The 27,890-nt window shown below is 31.3% G+C and overlaps 1 protein-coding gene across 1 annotated transcript in view; it reads right to left on the bottom strand.

Moving 5' to 3' along the window:
- LOC129974948 (uncharacterized) overlaps nt 1-27,890 on the bottom strand; it is a 41,099-nt gene that overhangs the window by 2,841 nt on the left and 10,368 nt on the right. The window contains exons 4-6 of the mRNA XM_056087765.1: nt 23,764-23,821; nt 21,824-22,056; nt 1,205-1,298 (exon numbers count right to left, since the gene is read on the bottom strand). Of these exons, the coding sequence (XP_055943740.1) occupies nt 1,205-1,298; nt 21,824-22,056; nt 23,764-23,821 (385 nt within the window). The remainder of the gene's footprint in view (nt 1-1,204; nt 1,299-21,823; nt 22,057-23,763; nt 23,822-27,890) is intronic.

Below are 27,890 nucleotides of genomic sequence, written 5' to 3' on the forward strand. Positions count from 1 at the left end.
TAACAAAACAAAATTAATATCTCTGTTATTTTTAAAATAGAGTAAGAATAACTTTTGTGCAGTAATATATTCCAAAGATATTGAGGAAAGCATTTAAATATAATAAAAAAAACCCTCAAGTAACACATTTTAACATATTGGATTTGATAGCTCTAAATCAATTGATTTGCCTTATAACATGCAAAACACATAATGAAAAAGTCATCGAAAATGCTCTACAAAGAAAATTGTAGTTTTAGAGCATGTAGTTGGGTAGTAAATGCTAAGTGAAAAATTGTTTTTTTTTTTTTTTTAAATTAATTTTAATCTTTTTTTCTCAATAACTTTGAAACCTATTACAGCACAAAATTATTCTTACAAAGTTACAAAATTCAACATACAAACTTTTCAGCAATAATAATTTTACCTTGTGTATAATTCTTTTACTATAAATATTTCAAACTATTTTTAAGTATATTTCATGAAAATTCTTTTCATCTATTTTAATTATTGAATGGATGTTAGAATGATAACATAAACTTTCTTTGCATGCTCATACTGTTTTTTTTTTTAATTAACAAATCTTAAAAATAAATAAAGTTATATAAAGACAGCTTAAAACATTATGCTACAATGTTTCAGACTAAAAATTTGATTTCCCTTTAATTTTCTTTTTTTCACCATTACTTACCCATGCCAAGATTTAATGTTGAAATTACTTTTTTTTAATAACCAGAGAATTATATAAATTAAAAAATGCATTATTCCATTTTGGATATTTTATTGTTTTAAAATCGGAATTAAAAAATATACACATTAATTAAAAAAATATTTTATATTGAACTTATTCCTAGCTTATCCTCCTTATTATCAGCCCTATTCACAGATTTTACCCTTTCCAATACACTTAAGTCAGAACATTTAAAATTTAAAATTACATAAAACTTTTACTTTACTACTTTAAAAATAACTTTCAAACACATAAAAGCTTTTGGGGAAAAAAGTACACATAATCACCTTTCAACTAAATGAAATCTGTCACTTTCGAAAATTTATACAGATTAATTTCGTAACCTGCATATTGAATTATTCTTTTTATATAAATACCAATTTTATTTTTCAGGCAAAGAGAAATATGTACAAATATACTAAAAGGAAACTTCCAAGAACGAAACTTATAACCAAATATTTTAACATTCTATAGAATTATGCAAATCGAATTTACCTTCCTCCCAATTTCTCTTCATTTGCTTACGCAACCAAAGATCTAATTCTTGTATGTTGCTTTTGTTGTTGATATCCTCTAACTCAGATTCAGCCTAATTAATAAAACCAAACATAAAATTAAAGTCAAGTTATTTACAATAATACAGAATCTCTTTAATATATTTACATAATTAAGACCTAAAAATATGTAAAACCGTGTTTTTATATTGTATCATTTTATGGACAGTTACACAACTTCAGATATCAATAATATTAAAGAGAAGAAAACATTATTTAACTAATTAAATTTATTTAACTACATAACTGTCCCATTTTGCTACAACAAAATGACTATTTAAAAGAGATCTTATCTTTTTGAAACTAAATATAATAGCTAACATTAAAATAAATAAATTATTATCGCATTATTCTTTGCAAAATTTAATAATCAATAGATACTAATGTTGTCACTGTATTACATGTTCCTAGATGGCAACGTGATTTGGAAATAAATGACTAATCTTAATCAGTAAGAATTTTTCAAGTATTTTTATCATAATTAGTCATTTAAAATGATAATAATGATAGAGCAGGGATGGCGAACCAATGGTACGCGACACAATGTTTTGGGCACGCCACTGATCAAAACGGTTTGCATTTTAGTTCAAAATAACAAAGTTCCCTATGAAGTATTACGAACAAACGCGATTGATCGGTCGTGATGTGCATATTCCCATCCCCTACCCTACCCTATTCCATACATGGGGAAAAAAATTAAAAAAATCGGGCAATATCAGTGGTTTGCACCGCCGGTCACTCTGCAAAGAGAGTTTGACGTCATTATATGCGAACTTCGAAGTAGTTTCAGTTCGTATTGCTAAGATTGTACTTCGTAATTTCCGAAGGACGAATTTGGAATCATCACTAGGAGCACACTCGTTTGTTAAAAATAGCCTTAGTTACGTCATGGACTACAATTGCTAATGATGCAAAGTTTGTCTACGCATAGTGCAGTCAATTTCTTCCGCACAACTATATTTTAAAGTTTATTTGTGTTATATTTACAATTTTTTACTGTTATTTAACAAGGCTAGTTCTGCAAAAAAACCAAAAAGTGCATGATAGTAAGTGTAACAGAGAATTTCAAACTTGGTGGACAGAGAAACAAGGCATGATAAGTTAAGGCGACAAAGCGGTGTGTGTTTTATGTTCTGGAACAGTAGTATGTACAATATTGTCTGTAAAACGGCATTTTGAAACAAATCACAAATCCTTTGCCAAAAAAAAGCGAACCACAGCAAAAAGAACTAATTGCAAGTGAATAAAAGACAGAAATTCGACGTCTATGATTAAATATGTTAGCAAAAATTGTCATATAAGCGCGACAATTTGCTAGACTGCAAATTCCATTGGTCGGCATAGTTTTTGAAGGAAGCCTGATTAGCATGCGCGTCTTCACTTTTCAATGATTTTGATAATAAAGAGAAGATAATTCAGCACATCAAAACGCATCATTCCTCTGTCTAGAAAAACAATAAAATAAAGAATTTTAAAATTGGCCGGAAATGTATCAGATCAACATAAAAAATATTAACTCCGCTCCTTTTATATCGCTATGTCTTGACGAAAGTACTTACGCCACTAAATCAGCACGTTTAGCTGTTTTTGCTCGATATTGTGTAGGAAGCATCAAAGAAGAATTAATTGCGATAAAATCGTAGCAAAAAACTACAAAGGGCACAGATATTTGTTCGGCTGTTAAAAATTCGCTTGCTGAGAAAGAAATTGATTTGAGAAAAAATGTTTCAGTAACAACTGATGGTGCTCCAAATATGGTGAGAAAAAGAAAGTGGTTTCATTAGTTTATTTTATACGGACGTTGTACATTCGATTCTTGAAATCCACTGCATTATTCACCAACAAGCCTTGTGTGCTAAAAGTGGTTTAACATCTCTTGTTAATGTAATGGCATTAGTGACAATATAATCAATCACATATCGTCGCAGGCTTTAAATAAGTGAAAGATTGATGCTCTGTTGGATGAAGTCCACCAGGCGTATAATGGCTTACTGGTGTATAATATTGTTCGCTGGTGGAGCCGCGGGAACGTACTTCAAAGACTGTGGATTACTTAGAAGAAATCGGACTGTTTCTGCAAAATGAGGGAGGAAATGATCAATACCTACAAATGTTGGATGTTATGTAGCTTTCAAAATTGATGTTTTTTTTACAGATATGTGCCAATATTTCAATGAATAAACGCAAAGCTTCAAGGCACAAATAAAACAACTATCGTCATAATGGATCTCCTACGCGCTTTTGATGCTGAATTGCATGTTTTCAGAAATCTTATTATTACAAGAAACTACAAGTACTTCCCAAACTTGAAGAAAAAATAACAAAGATTTAGATATCCATGAGAAACCAGACGAAGAAAAAGTTATTGAGGATTTTATTTCTGTAATTGATTCTTCAATCAAAGAATTTTCATCGAGATTTTCACAGTTCAAAGAATTATCAGAAACACTCAAGTTTATTAAATAATCTGATGTGACTTCATTTAATAAACTGAACTTGTCCCAGTTAAATGGTTGGAAATTGAAGAATTTGAAATGCAACTGATTGAATTTCAGTCTAGTTCAGTATGGATTCAAAAATTTATTGAAACAAGAAAAAGGTTGGAATAGATTGAAGCAGAATGATTAGCAAGCAGTATAAGTATAAATGCCAGCAACAAAATTTTGTAAACATGGAATAAGATTCCAGACACATTTAACTGTCTGAAGAAGCTCCTGCTATTTTAACCATATTTTCATCTACCTATGCCTGCGAGCCATTATTTTCAGAGATGAATAACATTAAAGACTCACTTAGAAACCGTTCGGCAGATGACTCCAATTCAGGAGGCATTCTGCTAAAAGTAATATCTTACAACCCTAATATAAATTATCTGTCATCTAATCTTCAACAACAGAAGTCACACTTATGTTACTTTTGTTTGAATTATACGTATAACTAAAACATTTACTAGATGACTCCAATTCAGGAGGCATTCTGCAAAAAGTAACATCTCACAACCGTAATATAAATTATCTGTCATATCTATCTAATCTTCAACAACAAAAGTCACACTAATGTTACTTTTGTTTAAATTATACGTATAACTAAAACATTTACTACTATACAATGCAAAATGTACTTTTACTTAGTATATAAAGAGTTTTATATACTTAGCTTTATTATTTTTCCAATAATCACAATTCAAAATTATTTGAAGGAACGTCTTTACCTCATTAAAAATTTCTTTAGAAAAAATGGCACGTTCATCCATAAAGGTTCGTCACTCCTGTGATAGAGGTATCAACGAGAATTATTTAGGTGGATATGTTTCCCTTGGTTTACCTGGTAATTTTTAGCCTATGCCAAGACCGCTTAACTTCATTACACATATTGCAATCATCTTGGCGATATTTGTTTGCTTCACAATAAAACCCTTCACTTAAATATCCATATTATATTCATGGACAGAAGAACAAATAATCCTTTCCAAAAATGTCTTTAAACAAAATCTTGGGGCTGAATCTTTTTGCCAGTTACAGCATTTTCTCTTTTTAAAAGATAATATCTTCTTTCTTACATTAGAGAGTCATAAAATTTTTCCTGTTTTGAAAACTTATAAATCTGTCCCTGCACTTTATAAAGAAATACTACATTATTTCTCCTTTCTTGCATATGGAGATGCTTCTGATTTGGTAAAAGCAGAAAAAAAACTATTAAGTTTAATAATTTAAGATGTCTAATGACAGAAATTATTAAAACATGTAGCAGTTGTATTACTCTTATCTTCTCTTTTGGATACTAGATGGCGATGCCTGATTAGGCCATCCCATATGTCATCCCATAGTGCATTGCGATTGTAATTGGAATAAGATGTGAAGCTGAACTGTGAAGCCGCGCGCGTGAATGTCTTTGTGTTTGTTTAGTGGGTGAATCTGATTATTAAACGAAATGTCCCTAAAAACATTCGTCCTGTTGCTTCATGCATGGATCATAATAATCTACATACCACCCCAAACACAATTTAATTAGTATGTTGCAAATGGACACCTTTTTATTTAGTAACATGAACCATATTTATAGTCTGTGTATTTCCAATAGGCCGTTCAAGGTTACATTTTCTACCTCGTTATTGGTTGTCTGGTACCAGTAACACAGTAGCAAATGTGATCTTGAACCGCCAACAGAAAATACATGGACTATAATCATTTGGTAGCTCAAAGAATTTCCACATGTGAAAATTTATGATAAAAACTTTATGCATAGATTGGCTCCAATGGCCCCTTTCTTTCACTTATATTTAAATTTGATAAACATCAGCTCTTATTCTTTTAGAAGCTTCTGCTCCATTCATTATGCATGCACTTTACAATTATTTTTATCAGTTATCTCATCTAAAATTTGCATTTTAAATTAAAACAGGAAATGATGAAACTTCATCTAATCCAATAACTTGCTTGCTGACTCAAAACATGCTCCTGATGTATAAAAGTATAATAAATAAAATCCATCAATATGTGAGTACTTTGTGCAATATCAAATATGCCTCATATATTTTTGTAAATCTTATGTAGATAACCATAAATAATAACCATAAAATCAAATATTCTGTAGAATTCCAATACAAGCAAGAAATAACAAAGAAGAAAGCTCTAATTTAGTAATTTAAATAGTTCAGAACATGCAACCTTGTAGCTAGGCTTTAGGAGGCAATGGACCACAATTGGAAAAAAATATAATCAGCTGTCTTAATTCCCAGAGAATTTTCACTGTAATTAAATGTGCGTTCTAAAATAGTAGCGATTCCCGAGTCCTACAAATATGGGGTTTCGGCCCGGATTTTAATGAAGACCGATACATAGACGAAAGAAGAGCCAAACAGGAGTGAAATTTGACTTGGAGCAATTTGACGTGCTACAATAAACCTTTTGGATAACAACTCCTTGTGGACAGACGCAGTGTGGATCGGCGTTGAAGAAATTGTGAGTACAATTTTGATTTATTCTCAAGTATGGCATTTCTTACACGAGCACGAAAGAGCGACTTACTAACTTTAGTAGACGAATTAGAACTAACTGCACCACGGGATGCCAAAGTGCGACAGTTAGTTACAATGATAACAGAGTCGAAAGACTATAACGGAGAGTTCGTAAAAAACTTACTTTTAACTATCACTCAGGAGCGGGAAACGTTAGATGTTGAAAAAGCCGAAGCCGAAAAGAATGAGCGTGAATATACTTTGGAAAAGTTAGAACTTGAGTTAAAAAGTAGAGAAAATACTTTAACTGCATCAGCTATGCCTAAGACTGATATATTAAAATTGCTAAAGAATTATGATAATAGCGGAGACATAAGTGTTTACCTTTCGTTATTTGAGAAACAAATAAGTAGGGCTAACATTGCAAAAGAAAACTGGATTTCTTATTTACTCGGGTTATTATTACCATTGGATATAGTCAATTTAATTGCTCGTGAACCTGATCCATCAGCTAATGACTATGATTACATAAAAAAACTGTTGCTTAAAAGATTTAAATTAACTTCCGAACAACTCAGGCAGAAGTTCTTTACTCACAAAGGAGATTCTTCTTCATGGCGGGATTTCGGTTTTGAACTGAATAACTTTTTTGAGGAATGGATAAATTGTTTAGAAATAACCGATTTTGAAGATTTAAAGCAGCTAATGGTCGTTGACCAGTTAAAGAGTAAAATACCAAATGACGTACGCGATCATTTTCTTGACGATTTGTCCAAAATAAAGAAAGTAGAAGATTTGGTTAATAAACTGGACGAATATGAAGATGCACGAAGTCACCTTAAAAAGAAAACAAACAGAAATTGGCGTGTTTCCGAAAACAGAAGTAAATTTGATATCGCGAAAGAAGCTAAAAATTCACCATTGCCATTCGTTCGTGCTCAAAAGAATTATATTGATGATAATTACTATAACAAGAGTAATAATAAATGTTTATTTGCAATGAGGCTGGCCATAAATCAATTAATTGCAAGTTTAAAAACAAAGGATTGAAATGATTCCAATGTGATAGCTTTGGCCACAAAGCCAGTATCTGCCCGCAAAAAGATTTTAAAGTGTCTCTCTCTTATAAAGTGTATATTCGTAACTCTCCAAAAACTGTAAATAAGCTTAGTAAAAATGTTGAAATAAATGGTGTAAATTGTGATGCATTAATTGATACTGGAAGTGATATTACTGTGATTAATTATGATTTTTATTTGAAAATTGTTAAACCTAATTTAACGACTGATAATGAGAAATTAACTGGTATAAGTGGAGATAGCATTACTCCTCTAGGTTTTTTATATTGTGATATATTAATTGATGAATATGGAATATCAACTAATGTGTATGTGTTAGAAATAATGCCGAACGAAATAATCATCGGCATGGACGTATTAAATAATCTAAGCTTTTCATTCCAAGAAAAAGGAATTATCATTCATGGGGGAAAAAGCCCAAATAAATTACACCCGGCTGGTGAGAAACGAGGTCAAGGTCGTATCACTACGTAACTCGGAGCTGAAAAGAGACAGACAGGCACCTATTTTTGCTGCGACTTGCAATAAAATAAATACACATCCTCTCCCATACTTCATTCATTTAGCGGTCATGTCATGTAAAAAAACCCTTGAGACAGGAAATAAATCGTCTTTTAAATAAGTATTCGCCAAACAATACAAAAAATACGGAGTTGCAAATGAAAATAATACTGAGCGATAATATTCCGATTAGTCATAACCCTCGAAGGTTGCCTTTTAAAGAACAAAAATTCGTTGAAACTCAGATTGATAAATGGTTACAGGAAGGGATAATAAAACCCAGTTGTTCAAATTATTCTTCACCTGTGGTTTTATGCAAGAAGGATAATAGTTATAGGTTATGCATTGATTTTCGTAAGCTAAATAAAAAGATGATTAAAGATTGGTACCCTTTACCCCTCATAGAAGATTTGCTCGACAAACTTGAGCAATCAAAAATACTTACTACTTTAGACTTGAGAAACGGATTTTTTCATGTAGACGTAGAGAAAGATAGCAGAAAATTTAGGTCTTTTGTAACACATCATGGGAAAGTGGGAATTTCTTAAAGTACCATTTGGACTTTCCAATAGTCCGAGTGTATTTCAGCGTTACATTAATGTGATATTCAGGAATTTGATGTTCGACGGAACTATACTGATTTATATGGACGACATTATTATACCATCCAAAACCGAGGAAGAAGGGCTAGAAAAATTACAACGTGTTCTACAGGTTGCATCAGAGTACGGTTTGGAGTTTAATTTTAAGAAGTGTCAGTTTTTAAAACCACAAATAGAACCACAACGGAACTATACAGCCCTCTGTATCTAAAACGGTAGCTGTACAAAAATTTCCACAACCACAAACTGTTAAACAAGTACAAAGCTTTTTAGGCCTTACTAGTTATTTCCGGAAATTTATACCCCACTATTCAAAAATCGCAAAACCGTTTAGTGATCTACTAAGAAAAGACATTGCATTTAAATTTGAATCTGAACAAAAGGAAGCTTTTCAAAAATTTAAAGATATTTTATCCCAGGAGCCAATTTTGCACCTCTATCAACAGGGATTAGTTTTAGAACTCCATACAGATGCTAGCAGTCAGGGATTCGGAGCAGTGCTACTGCAACAGGGAACCGACATAAGTTTTATCCTATTCATTATTTTAGTCGAAAAACATCTCCACAACAAGAAAAATATAGTAGCTATGAGTTAGAAGTTTTGGCTGTAATCGAAGCGTTGAAAAAATTTAGACATTATTTACTGGGTTCCAAGTTTAAAATTGTGACTGATTGTTCCGCTTTTCAACAAACTATGAGTAAAAGAGATCTTACACCAAAAGTTGCAAGATGGGCTTTACAGTTAGAGGAATTTGATTACCAAATTGTTCACAGATCAGGAAAACAAATGGCACACGTAGATTCTCTTAGTCGCAACGCAGTTTTTGTTGTTACTCGTTCATATAGTGAATTGACCACTAAAATAGCCAATGCTCAAAATCAGGACGAATTCCTTAAGAAATTAAAAGCTTTGATGGATAAGCAAGAAGACGGTGAACACATTGTGAGAAATGGAGTTTTATACAAATACGATAATGGTAGAGAATTCCTCATAGTCCCGGAAGTATTACAAAGAGAAATTATTCGAGAAATTCACAATAAAGGACATTACGCTGTGGCTAAGACGGAAGAAATTTTAAAGTAAGAATTTTACATACCAAAGTTGAGGTCGAAAATAGAAAGTGTGGTTGCCAATTGCGTGGAGTGTATTCTTTGTAATAAGAAACGTGGGAAAGGTGAAGGTTTCCTTAACCCCATCCCAAAAGAAAATTTGCCTTTAAGTACATATCACATAGATTTCATTGGCCCTATGCCTTCTACAAATAAGAACTATCATCATATTTTTTCAATAGTCGACGCTTTTACAAAATTTGTCTGGTTGTATCCGGTTAAATCAACACCTACTCAGGATGCAATAACTAAACTTAATCTTCAACAATCTACTTTTGGAAATCCGACGAGAATAATAACAGATAGAGTTTCAGCTTTTACCTCAAAAGAATTTGAAACATACTGTCAGGATGAAAATATTGAACATTTCAAAATTAGCACTGGAATTCTTCGCGGAAATGGGCCAATTGAAATAATGCATAAAATTTTAATACCCATTTTATCAAAACTCTCGATAACAGACCCTACCAAATGGTATAAACATGTTGCATCAGTGCAGAAAATAATCAATAGTACTGTTTCGAGGAGTACAAAGTTTACCCCGTTTGAGCTTTTAACTGGAGTAAAATTAAAAGATGTAACTGATTTACATTTAAAGGAAATATTGGAAGAAGAATACACAAAAGCAATGATGGAAGATCGAAATAATATGAGAGAAGAAGCAAGGGAAAACATTTTGAAGATGCAAGAAGAGAATCGCCAAAGTTTCAACAAACGAAGAAAAGTGGCGCGCATCTACAAACTTTCTGAATTAGTGGCCATACAACGGACGCAGTTTGGAACTGGACTCAAACTAAGACCAAAGTTTAATGGACCGTATCGGATTGCCAAGGTTAAACCTAAGGATCGCTTATGACGTGGAAAAAGTTGGATGTCATGACGGACCAAATACAAATTCCACAGCAGCTGATTTCATGAAAACATGGTCTTCAGACTTTAAAAAAAATGTTTATTGGTTCATCCAGATACTGTTTACTTTTTTTTATTCTTTTAGATTTTTCTACTTTTATTTAACTTTCGAGGACGAACTTTAACTTTCAGGATCGCCGAATGTAGTGACGAACGCCTGATGACGAGCGCCATCTGCTGTTGATGCTTGTTAGACGGAGTGCAGACGGGACGGGTTTGAACGAAGGTGTCAAGACCGTTCTCTGAACGAAACGAAAGACGCGACGTAACATGTGAATTAATCCTGCAACGCATTCGACGAAATCTATTTAATGTTCATTTCTTTTAATGTAATTGTCTGTCCTAAATGTAATTAAATGTGCGTTCTAAAATTGTAGTGATTCCTGAGTCCTACAAATATTCTATATTATATATATATATATATATATATATATATATATATATATATATATATATATATATATATATATATATATATAAGCATTATTTTATGTCAAGCAAAATACAGTTTGAAGACAGTGAAGATACTTTTAATTTCGTGACGTCGTTTTATTTCATTTTCAAGAAGCAGGCACATGTACAAGCGATGAGCACACAGAACGACACAGAAAAAGAATGAGGAAAAAGCTCTTGGACATTTTATCCCTGGTCTTATACAACCTATGATTTTGATAAGGAAAATATTTCTTTACAGTGCTAATATATTATGAGATTTCGATGGGGATTTTCGTTACACGCGTGGACAAGGTAGGGGAAACACAGGGAGATTTTAAAAAAGAATTTGCCTGAGTAGCGGCATTTTATCTCTTCACGCGCAGTGTGGGAAAGTTAGAGTTTTAGCTGATTCAGCAGTTTAACAAAGCTTCTCTTGAATTAATTAAGTAGAGACAGTGGAATTGGATCACGAAATAAGAGAATATTTTAGAATAAAATTACTATGGGCTAAATTAAGATAAAATCTTGAAAATTAATTAAATTGAAATTAGAGTTAAAATATCATTACATATTATCTTAATATATATAAATTACGTGTCACGTTGTTTGTCCGCGATGGACTCCTAAACTACTTAACTGATATTAATTAAATTTGCACACCGTGTGCAGTTTGATCTAACTTAAAAGATAGGATAGCCCTTTTTTTTTGAATTTTTAATTAGAATTTTAATTATTAATTAAAAACTAACTTTCCCGCCAAAAAAATCTTTTCATTTTCCCCACCGCCAAATGAGTACGGCTTCAGTTTTTTTTTTTTCCCAACAGTCATGAGGCTAGGCTTAAGATTTTTCGGCTGATTATTTGAAACGATTCTATTTATTTTCTTAATGTTTGATGCATTTAAAATTAAACATTGTTAATTAATCGCTCTGGTCATGATGAATCTGAGAATATTTTGTTGACAAGTTCTTGAAATATTACATAAATTAGGAAAGATATTCTTTAGTGCCATAAAGTTTAAACGCTCAGTGACTGTTTTCAGTAATCATATTACAAAAAAATACTTTGTTTCAGTAAAAAATATTATTATATTAATTGCAGATTAATCCTTTCCACTTGAATTTAAAGTATAAATTCTACGGGAACTAACAGAAAATTAAAAAGATACATATTACGTTATGACTGAAGGCGTTTATAATATTATGAGTGAATTATATATGAAAATTTGTAATATTTTGTAAAATTTAAAATATTTTGATGAAGAAGCTATTAAAGTAGGAATTGCATAAAATATTTAATTATTTAAATTTTAACGAACATTAAGATTGGCGAACCGGCTGGTCGCCAAAGGCGGCTAGTATATATATATTTAAAGGTTGTTAAAATGAGAAAAATCTGAATACCATAGAAATTACAATTCTCTGAATTCCCAGATGATACAAAAATTGCTTTTGTGTTATACTATTTTCGGAAGTAATCAATGGAAAATATTACAATCTTACTCACTTTCTAATTAATTAAATTTTCTTAAAAATTATCATTCCCACCTTATAAAGCATGCTTTAGCCATAGTTATAATAGTAGTAATCTGCTCTGTAGAATATGCATATCCTCTTTTGTAAATAGAAGAGATTTATGAATACATATTTACTATATATATTTTTACTACTTTTTTGATATATTAAATATTTACACTTATTTTATTATACCTAAAATATACCATCTAACTAGCATTTCACAAACAAACATTATTATCTTTACATTAAAGGTTATGCTTAAAATGAATTTTATTTAAACAAATTTTGAGTATAAACATAGAAGAAGCTTAAGAGTGGCTCAAATTTTTGTCTTCTAACTAAATTGACATTTGTTACCTTGTTTAAAAATTAAAGTATCATGTACAACTCTATACCGCATAAAATTTGATAATTAAAGAGAAAATAAGAAAATTATCTATTTTATATTTTTATAGAAAATAATTAAATCAGAGAGTAATACATAAATACAAGTACGTAATTTACAGAATAATACAAAAATAAAGTACGAAATGATAATTTAAGCACTTCAACAGCTAATCCAACAGATCTTTTAGGCATTTAGTTTAAATGTAGAAAGTCTTTCAATCAGTTTTTTGAAATCTGATAAATGTTTCTCAAAAGTTACGGATAACATTATGATATCATCAAGGAATGACAACGCTAATATATCTTTTAAAAGATACCTATATTTCCCTTTCCTAAGTCTACACGTGTCAAAGGATCCCTACCAGAATCTCATAGTATAAAATTGCAGGAGAAAAATATTTCACTCTGTATTCGTTTTTCACTTGTGACATGGATTGACGTATCTTATCGCTTTTTGCTTGTCCATAAATTATGCTTCCCAGGGTTAGAATAAAGACGAGTTTTAAAATTCAAAAGTGTCTTCTATTCGACCAAAAAACTGCTTTAAATATATATATATACTAGCCGCCTTTGGCGACCAGCCGGTTCGCCAATCTTAATGTTCGTTAAAATTTTAATAATTAAATATTTTATGCAATTTCTACTTTAATAGCTTCTTCATCAAAATATTTTAAAACTTCAAATTTTGATTATCATATAATTCATTCATAATATTATAAAGGCCTTCAGTCATAACGTAATATGTATCTCTCTCATTTTCTGTTAGCACCCGTAGAATTTATGCTTTAAATTAAAGTGGAAAGAATTAATCTTCAATTAATATAATAATATTTTTTACTGAAACAAAGCATTTTTTTATAATCTGATTAATGAAAATAGAGTCACTCAGCGTTTAAACTTTATGGGCACTAAAGAATATCTTTTTAAATTTATGTAATATCTCAAGAGTTAGTCAACAAAATTTTCTTAGATTCATTATGAGCAGATCGATTCATTAACAATGTTTAAATTTAAATGCATCAAACACTAAGAAAATAAAACGAATCGTTTAAAATAAACGGTTGAAAACAGGTTTTAAAAAAACTGCTTAAAAAACAATGTACTTAAAACTATAAGCATATACAAAAAATATATAACTAACATAAATACAATTTACTTACAAAAGCATGCAACTAACCCAAAAATAATTTAAATCATCCATTGATAACGTTGTCATGGCAACAATCAGAACAGAATGCGCATGCGTGAATTTTCTTCGCCGGTTACGTAACGCAAATACGTGATTTTTTCTACGCCAGTTGGGGTAACGCTATGCGGATTAGAAATTTTTAATTTCCTTTATTCTGTTTTATTTTAATTTAAAAGTACTTCAGAATGAATCTGAAAGATTGATTCATTAACAATGTTTAATTTTAAATGCATCAAACATTAAGAAAATAAACAGAACTGATTGAAATAATCCGCCGAAAAATTTTAACCCTAGCCTCATTACTGTTGGGAGAAAAAAAAAGTGAAGCCTTTCTCGTTTGGCGCTGGCGATAATGGAAGATTTTTTTGGCGGAAAAGTTGGCGGTGGGGAAAATGGAAGATTTTTTTTGGCGGGAAAGTTAGTTTTTAATTAATAATTAAAATTCTAATTAAAAATTCGAAAAAAGAAACCCCAGGTGCACATTCCCAACCTCCAAGGTATACCTGTACCAAATTTGGTAGCTGTATGTCAAACGGTCTGGCCTGTAGAGCGCCAAAACACACACACACACACACACACACACACACACACACACACACATTGAGCTTTATTATAAGTATAGATTTAAACTTATTTTATTATACCTAAAATATGCCATCAAATTAGCATTTCATAAACAAACATTATTATCTTTACATTAAAGATTATGCTTAAAATGAATTTTATTTAAACAAATTTTGATTATAAACATAGAAGAAGCTTAAGAGTGGCTCAAATTTTTGTCTTCTAACTAAATTGACATTTGTTACCTTGTTTAAAAATTAAAGTATCATGTACAACTTTATACCGCATAAAATTTGATAATTAAAGAGATAATAAGAAAATTATCTATTTTATATTTTTATAGAAAATATTTAAATAGACAGTAATACATAAATACAAGTATGTAATTTACAGAATAATACAAAAATAAAGTATGAAACGATAATTTAAGCACTTGAACAGCTAATCCAACAGATACTTTTAGGATTTAATTTAAATGCAGAAAGTCTTTCAATCAGTTTTTTGAAATCTGATAAATGTTTCTCAAAAGTTACGAACAACATTGTGATATCATCAAGGAATGATAATGCAAATATATCTTTTAAAAGATATCTATATTTCCCTTTCCTAAGTCTACACGTGTCAAAGTATCCCAACCAGAATCTCATAGTATAAAATCGCAAGAGAAAAATATTTTGCTCTGTTTTCGTTTTTCACTTGTGACGTGGACTGACGTATCTTGTCGCTTTTTGCTTGTCCATAAATTATGCTTCCCAGGGTAGAATAAAGACGAGTTTTAAAATTCAAAAGTGTATTCTAGTCGGCCACAAAACTGCTTTAAATATATATATATATAAGAAATAATCAAAAATATAAGCATTATGAAATTCCAATTAAAATCTATTTCTGAAATAAACTAAAAAATATTTCTGAATCAAACTAAAAAAGATACAATTGTATTTAGAGAGCACTAATGCTGTTATTAGTAAAGCATAGATGAACTTCAAAAAATAAAATAGTAAAAATACCAAGTTAATAAAAGCAAAAAGAATCAAAAAAGAAATAAAGGATTTAGTCTGAAGACTTTCTCAAGATTCACTTTCAAGAAGGGATTGAAATAAGGGATTTTTTTTTTTTTTTTTTTTTTTTTTTTGTGAGGTGTCCGACTTTTGTCCAAAAATATTGACCCCTCAAAAATCCCCTGAAATTGAGGCCTTAGAGATACACCATTTTTTACTGAAATAAAACAATAAGATACAACCTCCAATTTGAGCAAAAATTACAATAACATAATATAAACTATAAAAGAACACTCACAACCAATTATTAAAACAAAAAGGAAAGTACATACCAGTAGCAGGTAAAACTTCTACAAAAAAAAAAAAAAAAAAAAAAAAAAGGGTTCCATCATGTTCTATTTTTGCTTCTCACATCTTTTTCTGTCCCTGCTTAAAAATGCTTCGTCATTCAAAGCAATAAATATTTGGAGTGCCTCAGCTCCATCTATTCAGTTAGTTAGCTCGTAGCGGGAAGTCGATTTTTTTAGTTATTTCAAAAGATTAGAAACAAGCCAAGCAGGCCTTCTCTTATTAAAACTTCTATATTGCAAAAGTTTCTGGGAAATTCATTAATAGTTAAATCTTTAATGAGATTATTTGTTGCATCCATATAAGAAATTTTGTTATTACAAACTCTTTTAATCCGGTTAAATTGTGAGAAAATTAAATTTTGCAAAATTTTAGAGTTTAGATTAGAATAGTAATTACTAAGTTTAATTATTTATTATTAATTATCTCCAACTGTATCGTTGGAGATATATTGATGACTTACTTTTGTTGAACTTAGATAATACTAATATTGTCACTAATTGTTATCCAAAAGATTTAGTTATAACTGAAACAAAAATAAACTTGAAGCTACCTATCTTGATTTAAAAATCGAAATTTCTAATGGTAAAACATTTGTTGGTATCTATGATAAAAGGGATGAATTTAACTTTAAAATAATTAAACTTGGCATGTTTGTTTTAGGCTTGGCTTCTTTCTAATCTTTTGACACAACTAAAAATACACTTTCCTTTACATGTTAACTAACTCAATAGAAGGCGTTTAGGAACACCAATTATTCATTACTTTGAATAACGAAGCGTTTTTAAGCAGGGGCAGGAAAGGATGTAGGAAGAAAGAATAGAACATGATGGAACCTTTTTTTTGTAGATATTTTACCTCCTACTGGTAGGTTCTTTCCTTTTTGTTTTAATAATTGGTTGTGAGTGCTCTTTTCTAGTTTATTTTATGTTATTGTAATTTTTGCTTAAATTGGAGGTTCTACCTTATTGTTTTACTTCAGTAAAAAATGGTGTATCTCTAAGACCTCAATTTCAGGGGATTTTCGGGTCACGAGAGGTCAATATCGTTGGACAAAAGTCAGACCCCTCACAGAAAAAAATCCCTTGTTTGAATCCCTGCCTGAGGGTGACCCTTGAGAAAGTCTTTAGGCCGGATTCTTAATTCTAATTTTATTCTTTGTGCTTTTATTAACGTGGCATTTTTACTATATATATATATATATATTATATACAAGCCGCTTTTGTCGACCAGCCGGTTTACCAACCAATCTTAATGCTCATTAAAATTTAAATAATTAAATATTTTATGCAATTCCTACTTTAATGGCTTCTTCATGAAAATATTTAAAAACTTCTAATTTTGATAGTCATATAATTCACTCATAATATTATAAAGGCCTTCAGTCATAGCGTAATATGTATCACTCTAATTTTCTGTTAGCTGCCATAGAATTTACGCTTTCAATTAAAATGGGAATGATTAATCTGCAATTGATATAATAATATTTTTTTACTGAAGCAAAGCATTTTTTTATAATATGATTACTGAAAACAAAGTCACTGAGCATTTAAACCTTATGCGCACTAAAGAATACCTTTCTTAATTTATATAATGTCTCAAGAATTTCTATGATGAACAAAATTTTAAAACAAAATTTCAAAATTAGAAAAATATTTAATGAACAAAATTTTTTAAGATTCACCATAAGCAGATCGATTAATTAACAAGATCGATTCATTAACAATGTTTAATTTTAAATGCATCAAACAGTAAGAAAATAAACAGAATCGTTTTAAAAAAATCAATCGAAAACAAGTTTAAAAAAACTACTTAAAAAATGATGTACTTAAAACTATAAGCATATACAAAAATTATATAACTAACATAAATACAATTTAATTACAAAAGGATACAACTAACTTAAAAATAATTAAAATCAAGTCCGCATCCGTTGAACAATCAGAACACAATGAGCATGCGTGAATTTTCAATGCCAGTTATGATAACGCGAATGCGGAAATTTTTCTACGCCATTGAGGTAACGCTATGAAGATTAGAAATTTTTAATTTCCTTTATTCTGTTTTATTTTAATTTCAAAGTACTTCAGAATGAATATGAAACATCGATTAATTAACAATATTTAATTTTAAATGCATCAAACATTAAGAAAAAGAACAGAATCGTTTGAAATAATCGATCGAAAAATGTTAAGCCTAACCTAATTAGCGTGGGAAAAAAACCCTGAAGCATTACTCATTTGGCAGTGGGGAAATGATGATTTTTTGGCGAGAAAGTTAGTTTTTTAATTAATAATTCTAATTCTAATTAAAAATTCAAAAAAGGGACCCGAGGTGCATTTTCTCGATCTCCAAGGTATACATGTACCAAATTTGGTAGCTGTGGGTCAAATGGACTGGCCTGCAGAGCGCCAACACACACACACATTGAGCTTTATAATAAGTGTGGTAAATTAACTTCACGAGAGGGCGCTCTGTTTTCTTCCGGTGATAGCCAGCAGTCGGAGGGCAGAGTTCAGAGTTCACTAGACGAGGGGACAGAACGGACGTCCGCCGAGAAGGGTGCGACCGGAAACCGAGAAGCCGTGATACTCTGAGAAAGGGCCGGAACTGGAATTCTTGCGTTGAAGGATTCCTCTGAAAATGCCAGTGCACCACGCGTAGGTGGGAAAGATCCTTTGAACGACATCAACTGTCCATCTTCATGTAATATAAATTCCTTCATCATTGAATTCTCATTTGTAAAGCTCATCAGAATCATCAATTGTTAATCAAGAATAAAAAGATTAAGCTAATCCAAGTGGACTGATGCATTAAAACCCATCACACCCACAACCATGGGGGCTCGGAGCCGGTGAACAACAAATTTTAAAAGGTACTGTGCTACTCCTGTTTTATATTTATTCTGCCATATTTCTGAAAATGAGTATTTTAAATAATTTAAAGAAGTGTGATTTAAAAATACTTGCCGAAGAACTCGGTGAAACTGTGTCAGAAAATGCTAAAATTTTGGAACTTAAGAAATTAATTGAGAATTCTGATGTTTTTAAAACGGATCAAGAATTTGTCCGTGGCGTCATCAAATCGATCGTTGAGGATCGTACGGCTAAGGCAGTTACTGAACAATCCAAGTTAGAGATGGAAAGAATGAAATTGGCCCGACTCGAGAAGGAGATTGAGCTAGAAAAATTGAAAAAACAATCATTGCCTAGTGAGCGATCAAACGTGCCTTTTAGTGTTGAAAATTTAATAAGAAGTATTAAAACACTAACAATTTCTGTTCCTGATAAACCCGAGGCATTGCATTTGTTTTTTACTTCCTTAGAAAAGGCATTTATTATTAAAGAAGTTCCTAAAGACTTCCAAGCTGAGATATTAATTAATTTGCTAGGGGTTAAAGCTAATAATGTTTTAACGTATGCAACTGAGCAGGATTTGTCGGATTATGAGAAATTAAAAGAGTTATTTTTAGCTGAATTTCAGCCGACACCTCGAGAATGTCTTAGTAATTTTAAAAATGCTCAACGTTTACCAAACGAATCGCATGTTCAATTTGCATCGCGATTAACTGCAACATTTGATTACTATTGTCAGGTAAGAGAAGTAAAAAGAGATTTTAAAAAATTATTTGATCTAATTGTTGCTAATAAATTGTTCGAAACTTTGGATTTCAAAACTAAAGAATACATAGGTATTCGCGAAGGAAAAACATGGTTTCCGCCAACTGAGTTAGGTCGCGAATGTGATTTATTTTTTTCATCTCGGGGTAAATCGTTATCTGAAATCAGTAATTCTAATGTACATAGTAGTGAAACGAAAGCATCAAGGTTTCAAAAACAGGCAATGGAAAGTGAATCGTTTCGTCGAAACAAATATCAAAATGTTAAACCGGAAAGGATTTGTTATGTATGCGGGGAAAAGGGGGAAAGCTTTCATTTCGCTCGTAACTGTCCAAAACGATTTGAAAAATCTACAAATGAAAGTGAGACAGAAAACAAATTTGTTATATCGGGAATTGGAACTAAGCCAAAAAATATGCTAGAACATATTGATATTTTTGTGGATGGAAAAAAAGTAAAATTTCTAAAAGATTCTGGAAGTGAACTTATAATTGTGAACAAATCATTTTTTCCTATCAAAAAAATTAATGAAGAATGTAAACCCGTTGAGATTGAGGCAGTTATAAGTGATCAATTAGTAATGGAGGGAATTTTCCCGCCAAAATGTCTGAGTCTTATTCAGAATAATGAATTGGTAAGCACCGAAAATAAACAGGTAGATGCATTGAGCAGGAATGCAGTGTGCATGGTCACCCGTTCCCAAAGCAAAATTACATCTAAGATCGCAACTGCACAAGAATCTGACGAACGTATGCAATTGCTGAAAACTCTGGTCGAGAAAGAACTCAAAGATGGACGTGAACTCATCGTTGTACCGGAAACGATGGAACTAGAGGTCATTCGCGGGACAGGTGTGAAGATGCGAAACAAAACGGACCTAAGAATCAAAGAAATCCTAGATCAAGAATTCTTGCACTCCATGATTCAAGAAAAAGAAACAATTCGTGAGGAGGCCAAAGCAAATATCTTCAAAATTCAAGAAGAGAACCGACGGCAATATGACAAACATCGTAGAATTGCCCCACTCTATAAAATAAACGACTTGGTAGCAATTAAAAGAACCCAGCTAGGAGAAGGTCTGAAGCTAAGACCTAAGTTCCTTGGACCTTACAAAGTGGTCAAGATAAAGCCACATGATCGTTACGACGTAGCAAAAGTAGGATCTCATGAAGGGCCCGAGACAACTTCCACTTCAGCTGATCACATGAAGCCCTGGACTGATGCAATTGCAAATTGAGATCAATACATTTCTTTTTTTCATCATCACCCTTTTTTGTTTTTTTTATTTCTATCCTTTGTCTTCAATGTCCTCTCTGTTTTTTTTTTTTTCTTTCATTTTTGTGTTTCAGAGTTCGGAGGACTTCAAATGTCGATGGCCGAGCGATGTGGTAAATTAACTTCACGAGAGGGCGCTCTGCGTTCTTCCGGTGATAGCCAGCAGTCGGAGGGCAGAGTTCAGAGTTCACTAGACGAGGGGACAGAACGGACGTCCGCCGAGAAGGGTGCGACCGGAAACCGAGAAGCCGTGATACTCTGAGAAAGGGCCGGAACTGGAATTCTTGCGTTGAAGGATTCCTCTGAAAATGCCAGTGCACCACGCGTAGGTGGGAAAGATCCTTTGAACGACATCAACTGTCCATCTTCATGTAATATAAATTCCTTCATCATTGAATTCTCATTTGTAAAGCTCATCAGAATCATCAATTGTTAATCAAGAATAAAAAGATTAAGCTAATCCAAGTGGACTGATGCATTAAAACCCATCACACCCACATAAGTATATAATGATATTTTAAAATCTAATTAATTTCCTAATTTTTTGCTCAATTCAGCACATATTAACTTCATTCTAAAATGTCTTATTTCCTGAATTCCTTTATCACACTCCGAGTGAAGGGATAAAAAATTACTGTCCTAAACAAATTCTTTTAAAAAGATCCCTATGATTTCCTTGCCAGTACTCGACATGTGTAAGAAATCTCTATTAGAATCTCATTGAAAATTATTCTCCCTGTCTTTTACGCTAATCTGCTCTTATATCACGCTGTGAACGGACGTGCCTTATCCGCATCTCTTGCACATAAATCTTGACTCCCTGAATGCAATAAAACAAAGTTAAAAATTCAAAATGTCTTCAAACTTCACCCAAAACTTTGTTTCAAAAATTATTATGTTTACATTTTAAGCGTGGACAGGATATTTTTTGTGCTAAAAATTTTCAAAGTGTCTTACAACTGTCTTCAGCCAAGACCTTGCTTTCAAAAACTATTATGTTTACATTTCAAGAGTCGACAGAATATTTTCTGTGTTAAAAATTTTCAAATGAATTAAAAGAATTAAATACTTGAGAGGGAGGCAAACTCGATAATAAGTTTTTTGCCGTATCTGCAAGATCTATGTGTTTGTACTCGCTGAGGTCCAAAGATGGCGGCGCTGTTACCAATAAGCCGAGATTCCGCCACTGAGGTTTACGCCTGCGGATGCCAGGCAATAAGCAGAGTCCAGTTCTCGTAGAAATATCTTGGCTTCCTTCACTGCCTTCTGTAACCAGAGACCTCTCCTGACTTTCCTGCTCTTCTGTTCAGACAGAAAATAGAAAAGCAACATGAAAATAACAAGAAATAAAATTTATACAGACATTACACCTTATAAGTTAATATTATCTAACCAAGCACACTCAGAAAGCACTTAGTATGAACAATTTTTTAAGTACAAATTGCAGAAGAAATGATTTCAATCAAGTTTCACACCACAAGGCAATGTTGGCTACATATTGCTTATAGTACACAACTGAATATTTGAATAAAATGGAATCGTTAACATATCTACTATTTCCATTCCAATTATTAACGCTACTGAATTTGAATACTATAAATTTATTTAATAGAGGGATAAATACAAGAACTACATGATATAAAATTAATTGTTATATTATTTTTAAAACTGCTCTTTATTATAACGATGGTGTGTACTCAAAATATATATTTCATACTAAGAGAAGGTATGTATTTAATATTATGTGAAAATAACTGTAGAAATTAAAATAATGAGATGTATAATTATAAATTATAACAAAATTAAAATCACTAAAACACTTGCATTTATATTTTTAAAGTAGAGTAAGAATGGCGTTTGTGCAATAATATATTCCAAACATATTGAGCAAAGCATTTAAATATAATTACAACAACAACAAAAAATTAATGAAAACATTTTAACAAACTGGATTTGATAGCTCTAAATCGATTGTTTTGCTTTATAACATGGCAAACGCATAATGAAATAGTCATCGAAAATCTCTACAAAAAAATTTATGGATTTAGAGCCTGCAGGTGGGAAGTAAATGCTCAGTGAAAAAAATTATTATTTTTTAAATTAGTTTTAATCTTTTTGTCTCAATAACTTTAAAACCTATTACTGCAAAAAAATTATTCCTATAAAGTTATAAAATTCAGCATACTAACTTTTCAGCAATAACAATTTTACCTTGTGTATAATTCTTTAACTAAATTTTTAGAAGTATTTTTAAGTGTATTTCATGAAAATACTTTTCATTTATTTTAATTATTAATTATATACTCTTGATGTTAGAATGATATTAAATACACTTTCTTTTCATGCTTTTACTGTTTTTTTTTAAATTAACAAATTTAAAAAAATAAATAAAATTATACAAATCCAGCCTAAAACATTACGCTACAATGTTTCAAACTAAAAATTTGATTTCCCTTAAATTTTCTTTTTTCACCATTACTTACACATGAAATGATTTAATGTTGAAATTACTTTTTTTAATAACCAGAGAATTATATAAATTAAAAAATGCATTATTCCATTTTGGATATTTTGTTTTAAAATCTGAATTAAAAAATATACACATTAATTAAAAAAATATTTTATATTGAAATTATTCCTAGCTTATCCTCCTTATTATCAGCCCTATTCACAGATTTTACCCTTTCCAATACACTTTCAGAACATTTTAAATTTAAAATTACATAAAACTTTTACTTTGCTACTTTAAAAATAACTTTGAAACACATAAAAGCCTTTGGGGAAAAAGTACACATAATCACCTTTCAACTAAATGAAATCTGTCACTTTCGAAAATTTATAGAGATTAATTTCGTTACCTGCATATTGAATTATTGTTTTTATACAAATACCAATCATGTTTTTCAGGCAAAGAGAAATATGTACAAATATACTAAAAAGAAACTTCCAAGAACAAAACTTATAACCAAATATTATAACATTCTATAGAATTATGCAAATCGAATTTACCTTCATCCGAAATTCTAGTAACATTTTTCTTTATGAATTCCTTTATCTCAGATAGAGCCTAATAAATAAAAACAAACATTAAATTAATGTCAAGTTATTTACAATCATACAGAATCTCTTTAATGTATTTACACAATTAAGACCAAAGAATATCAAAAACCATATTTTTATATTGTATCATTTTATGGACAGTTACACAATTTCAGAAATCAAAAATATTAATGAGAAGAAACTATTATTTAACTAATTAGCTGGCTAAATAAATGTGCTATTTTGCAGCAACATAATGACTATTTAAAAGAGATCTTATCTTTTTGAAACATTATTTTGATCAAATAGTCAGGATAACATTGTTGGCATATCCAATCCAAATTTCATGCCACACCAACTTGAGACTGTCTGACTTTCAATGTCACATTTACAGTTTCACATAAATGGTAGATCTTTTACAGAATGAGAACACAATAGTTTAAAAATTGAACACTATGTTCCTTTCTATTTAAATCAGACTCACAAACAACACTGCATTCAATAATTTAGATACAGATTATGTACTTCCTGTAATGTGTTGATAAACAAATATAATTGCTAACATTATAATAAATAAATTGTTATCTCATCATTCTTTGCAAAATTTAATAATCAATAGATGCTATTGTTGTCACTGTATTACATGTTTCTAGACGGCAACATGATTTAGAAATAAATGAATCATCTTAATCATTAAGAATTTTTAAAGTATTTTTATCATAATTAGTTATTTAAAATGATAATAATGATAGAGCAGGGATGGCGAACCAATGGCACGCGACACAATGTTTTGGGCACGCCACTGATCAAAACGGTTTGCATTTTAGTTCAAAATAACAAAGTTCCCTATGAAGTATTACGAACAAACGCGATTGATCGGTCGTGATGTGCATATTCCCATCCCCTACCCTATTTCAAACATGGAGAAAAAAAAGAAGAAAAAAAAAATCGGGCAATATTAGTGGTTCGCACAGTCAAACACTCTGCAAAGAGAGTGTGACGTCATTATATGCGAACTTCGAAGTAGTTTCAGTTCGTATTGCTAAGATTGTACTTCGTAATTTCCGAAGGACGGATTTGGAATCTTCACTAGGAGCACACTCGTTTGTTAAAAATTGCCTTAGTTACGTCATGGACTACAATTGCTAATGATGCAAAGTTTGTCTACGCATAGTGCAGTCAATTTCTTTCGCACAACAATATTTTAAAGTTTATTTGTGTTATATTTACAATTTTTTACTGTTATTTAACAAGGCTAGTTCTGCAAAAAAACAAAAAGTGCATGATAGTAAGTGTAACAGAGAATTTCAAACTTGGTGGGCAGAGAAACAAGGCATGATAAGTTAAGGCGACAAAGCGGTGTGTGTTTTATGTTCTGGAACAGTAGTATGTACAATATTGTCTGTAAAACGGCATTTTGAAACAAATCACAAATCCTTTGCCAAAAAAAGCGAACCACAGCAAAAAGAACTAATTGCAAGTGAATAAAAGACAGAAAGTCGACGTCTATGATTAAATATGTTAGCAAAAATTGTCATATAAGCGCGGCAATTTACTAGACTGCAAATGCCATTGGTCGGCATAATAAACCTTTTCAAGAGGGAGAGTTTTTGAAGGAAGCCTGATTAGCATGCGCGTCCTCACTTTTCGATGATTTTGATAATAAAGAGAAGATAATTCAGTACATCAAAACGCATCATTCTTCTGTCTAGAAACACAATAAAATAAAGAATTTTAAAATAGGCCGGAAATGTATCAGATCAACATAAAAAAAAATGATATTAACTCCGCTCCTTTTATATCGCTATGTGTAGAAAACTGACCGGATAAGAGATTATTTTTAAACTTTCTTGTATCTGGCAACTTCTTTTTTATGAGCACTTCTGTTTTATATTTTATGTTTTGATGTAATGTTTTGTGTGCATCGTAGTTTTAGATGTCCGTGAATGTAATTACATGTAGTTAAAATAGATTAAAAGCTTTACTAAGTCTTTGAACAGCACTGAGTTTTATATACTGCATCACATGAGTATTGATAATTAGGAATATTGATCCATAATAGAGTTTTTGGAGATAGATATCCGACACTATGTCTTGAGGAAAGTACTTGCGTCACTAAATCGGCACGTTTAGCTGTTTTTGCTCGATATTGTGTAGGAAACATCATTAAAAAAGAATTAATTGCGATAACATCGTTGCAAAAAACTACAAAGGGCACAGATATTTGTTCGGCTGTTAAAAATTCGCTTACTCAGAAAGAAATTGATTTGAAAAACAATAAAAAAAATGTTTCAGTAACAACTAATAGTGCTCTAAATATGGTGGGCAAAAAAAGTGGTTTCATTAGTTAATTTCATACAGACGTAGTACATTCGATTCTTGAATTCCACTGCATTATTCACCAACAAGCCTTGTGTGCTAAAAGTGGTTTAACATCTCTTGTTAATGTAATAACATTAGTGCCAATATAGTCAATCACATATCGTCGCAGGCTTTAAATAAGTGAAAGATTGATGCTCTGTTGGATGAAGTCCACTAGGCGTATAATGACTAACTGGTGTATAATATTGTTCGCTGGTTGAGCCGCGGGAACGTACTTCAAAGACTGTTGATTACTTAGAAGAAATCGGACTGTTTCTGCAAAATGAGGGAGGAAATGATCAATACCCACAAATGTTGGATGTTATGTGGCTTTCAAAATTGATGTTTTTTTTTACAGATATGTGCAAATATTTCAATGAATTAAACGCAAAGCTTCAAGGCACAAATAAAACAACTATCGTCATAATGGATCTCTTACGCGCTTTTGATGCTGAATTGCATGTTTTCAGAAATCATATTATTGCAAGAAACTACAAGTACTTCCCAAACTTGAAGAAAAAATAACAACGATTTAGATATCCATGAGAAACCAGACGAAGAAAAAGTTATCGAGGATTTTATTTCTGTAATTGATTCTTCAATCAAGGAATTTTCATCGAGATTTTCACAGTTCAAAGAATTATCGGAAACACTCAAGTTTATTAAATAATCTGATGTGACTTCATTTAATAAACTGAACTTGTCCCAGTTAAATGGTTGGAAATTGAAGAATTTGAAATGCAACTGATTGAATTTCAGTCTAGTTCTCTATGGATTCAAAAATTTATTGAAACAAGGAAAAGGTTGGAATAGATTGAAGCAGAAAGATTAACAGGCAGTATAAGTAGAAATGCCAGCAACAAAATTTTGTAAACATAGAATAAGATTCCAGACACATTTAACTGTTTGAAGAAGCTCCTGCTATTTTAACCATATTTTAATCTACCTATGCCTGTGAGCCATTATTTTCAGAGATGAATAACATTAAAGACTCACTCAGAAACCGTTCGGCAGATGACTCCAATTCAGGAGGCATTCTGCTAAAAGTAACATTTTACAACCCTAATATAAATTATCTGTCATCTAATCTTCAACAGAAGTCGCACTAATGTTACTTTTGCTTGAATTATGCGTATAACTAAAACTTTTACTACTATATAATGCAAAAAGTATTTTTACGTAGTATATAAAGAGTTTTATGTACTTAGTTTTATTATTTTTGCAATAATCACAATTCAAAATTATTCGACAGCGCGTCTGTACCTCATTAAAAATTTCTTTAAAAAAAATGGCACGTTCATCCATAAAGTTTCGCCACCCCTGTGATAGAGGTATCAATGAGAATTATTTATTTAGGTGGATATGTGGTCCTTGGTTTACCTGGTAATTTTTAGATTATGCCAAGACCGCTTAACTTCATTACACATATTGCAATCATCTTGGCGATATTTGCTTGCTTCACAATAAAACCCTTCACATAAATATCCATAAGTACCTTATTATATTCATGGTTTAGTTTAGTTATATTAACGTCCCGTTTGAAGCAACACAAGGGCTATTTTGGGACGGACCTCGTTATTTTGAACCGCGGTCAGATGACGAGGACGAGATCTGAGCTGGCAGCCCAATCTCCACACCACACCAGACCAGCGGGAGGACGTTTGGTCATGACGGATTTTACGTGCAACAGACCCCCTTACACGACGGTTCTTCGGTGGAATAAGGTCTCGAACCTG

The sequence above is a fragment of the Argiope bruennichi genome, chromosome 7, assembly GCF_947563725.1.
Source record: "Argiope bruennichi chromosome 7, qqArgBrue1.1, whole genome shotgun sequence".
Lineage (NCBI taxonomy): Eukaryota > Metazoa > Arthropoda > Arachnida > Araneae > Araneidae > Argiope > Argiope bruennichi.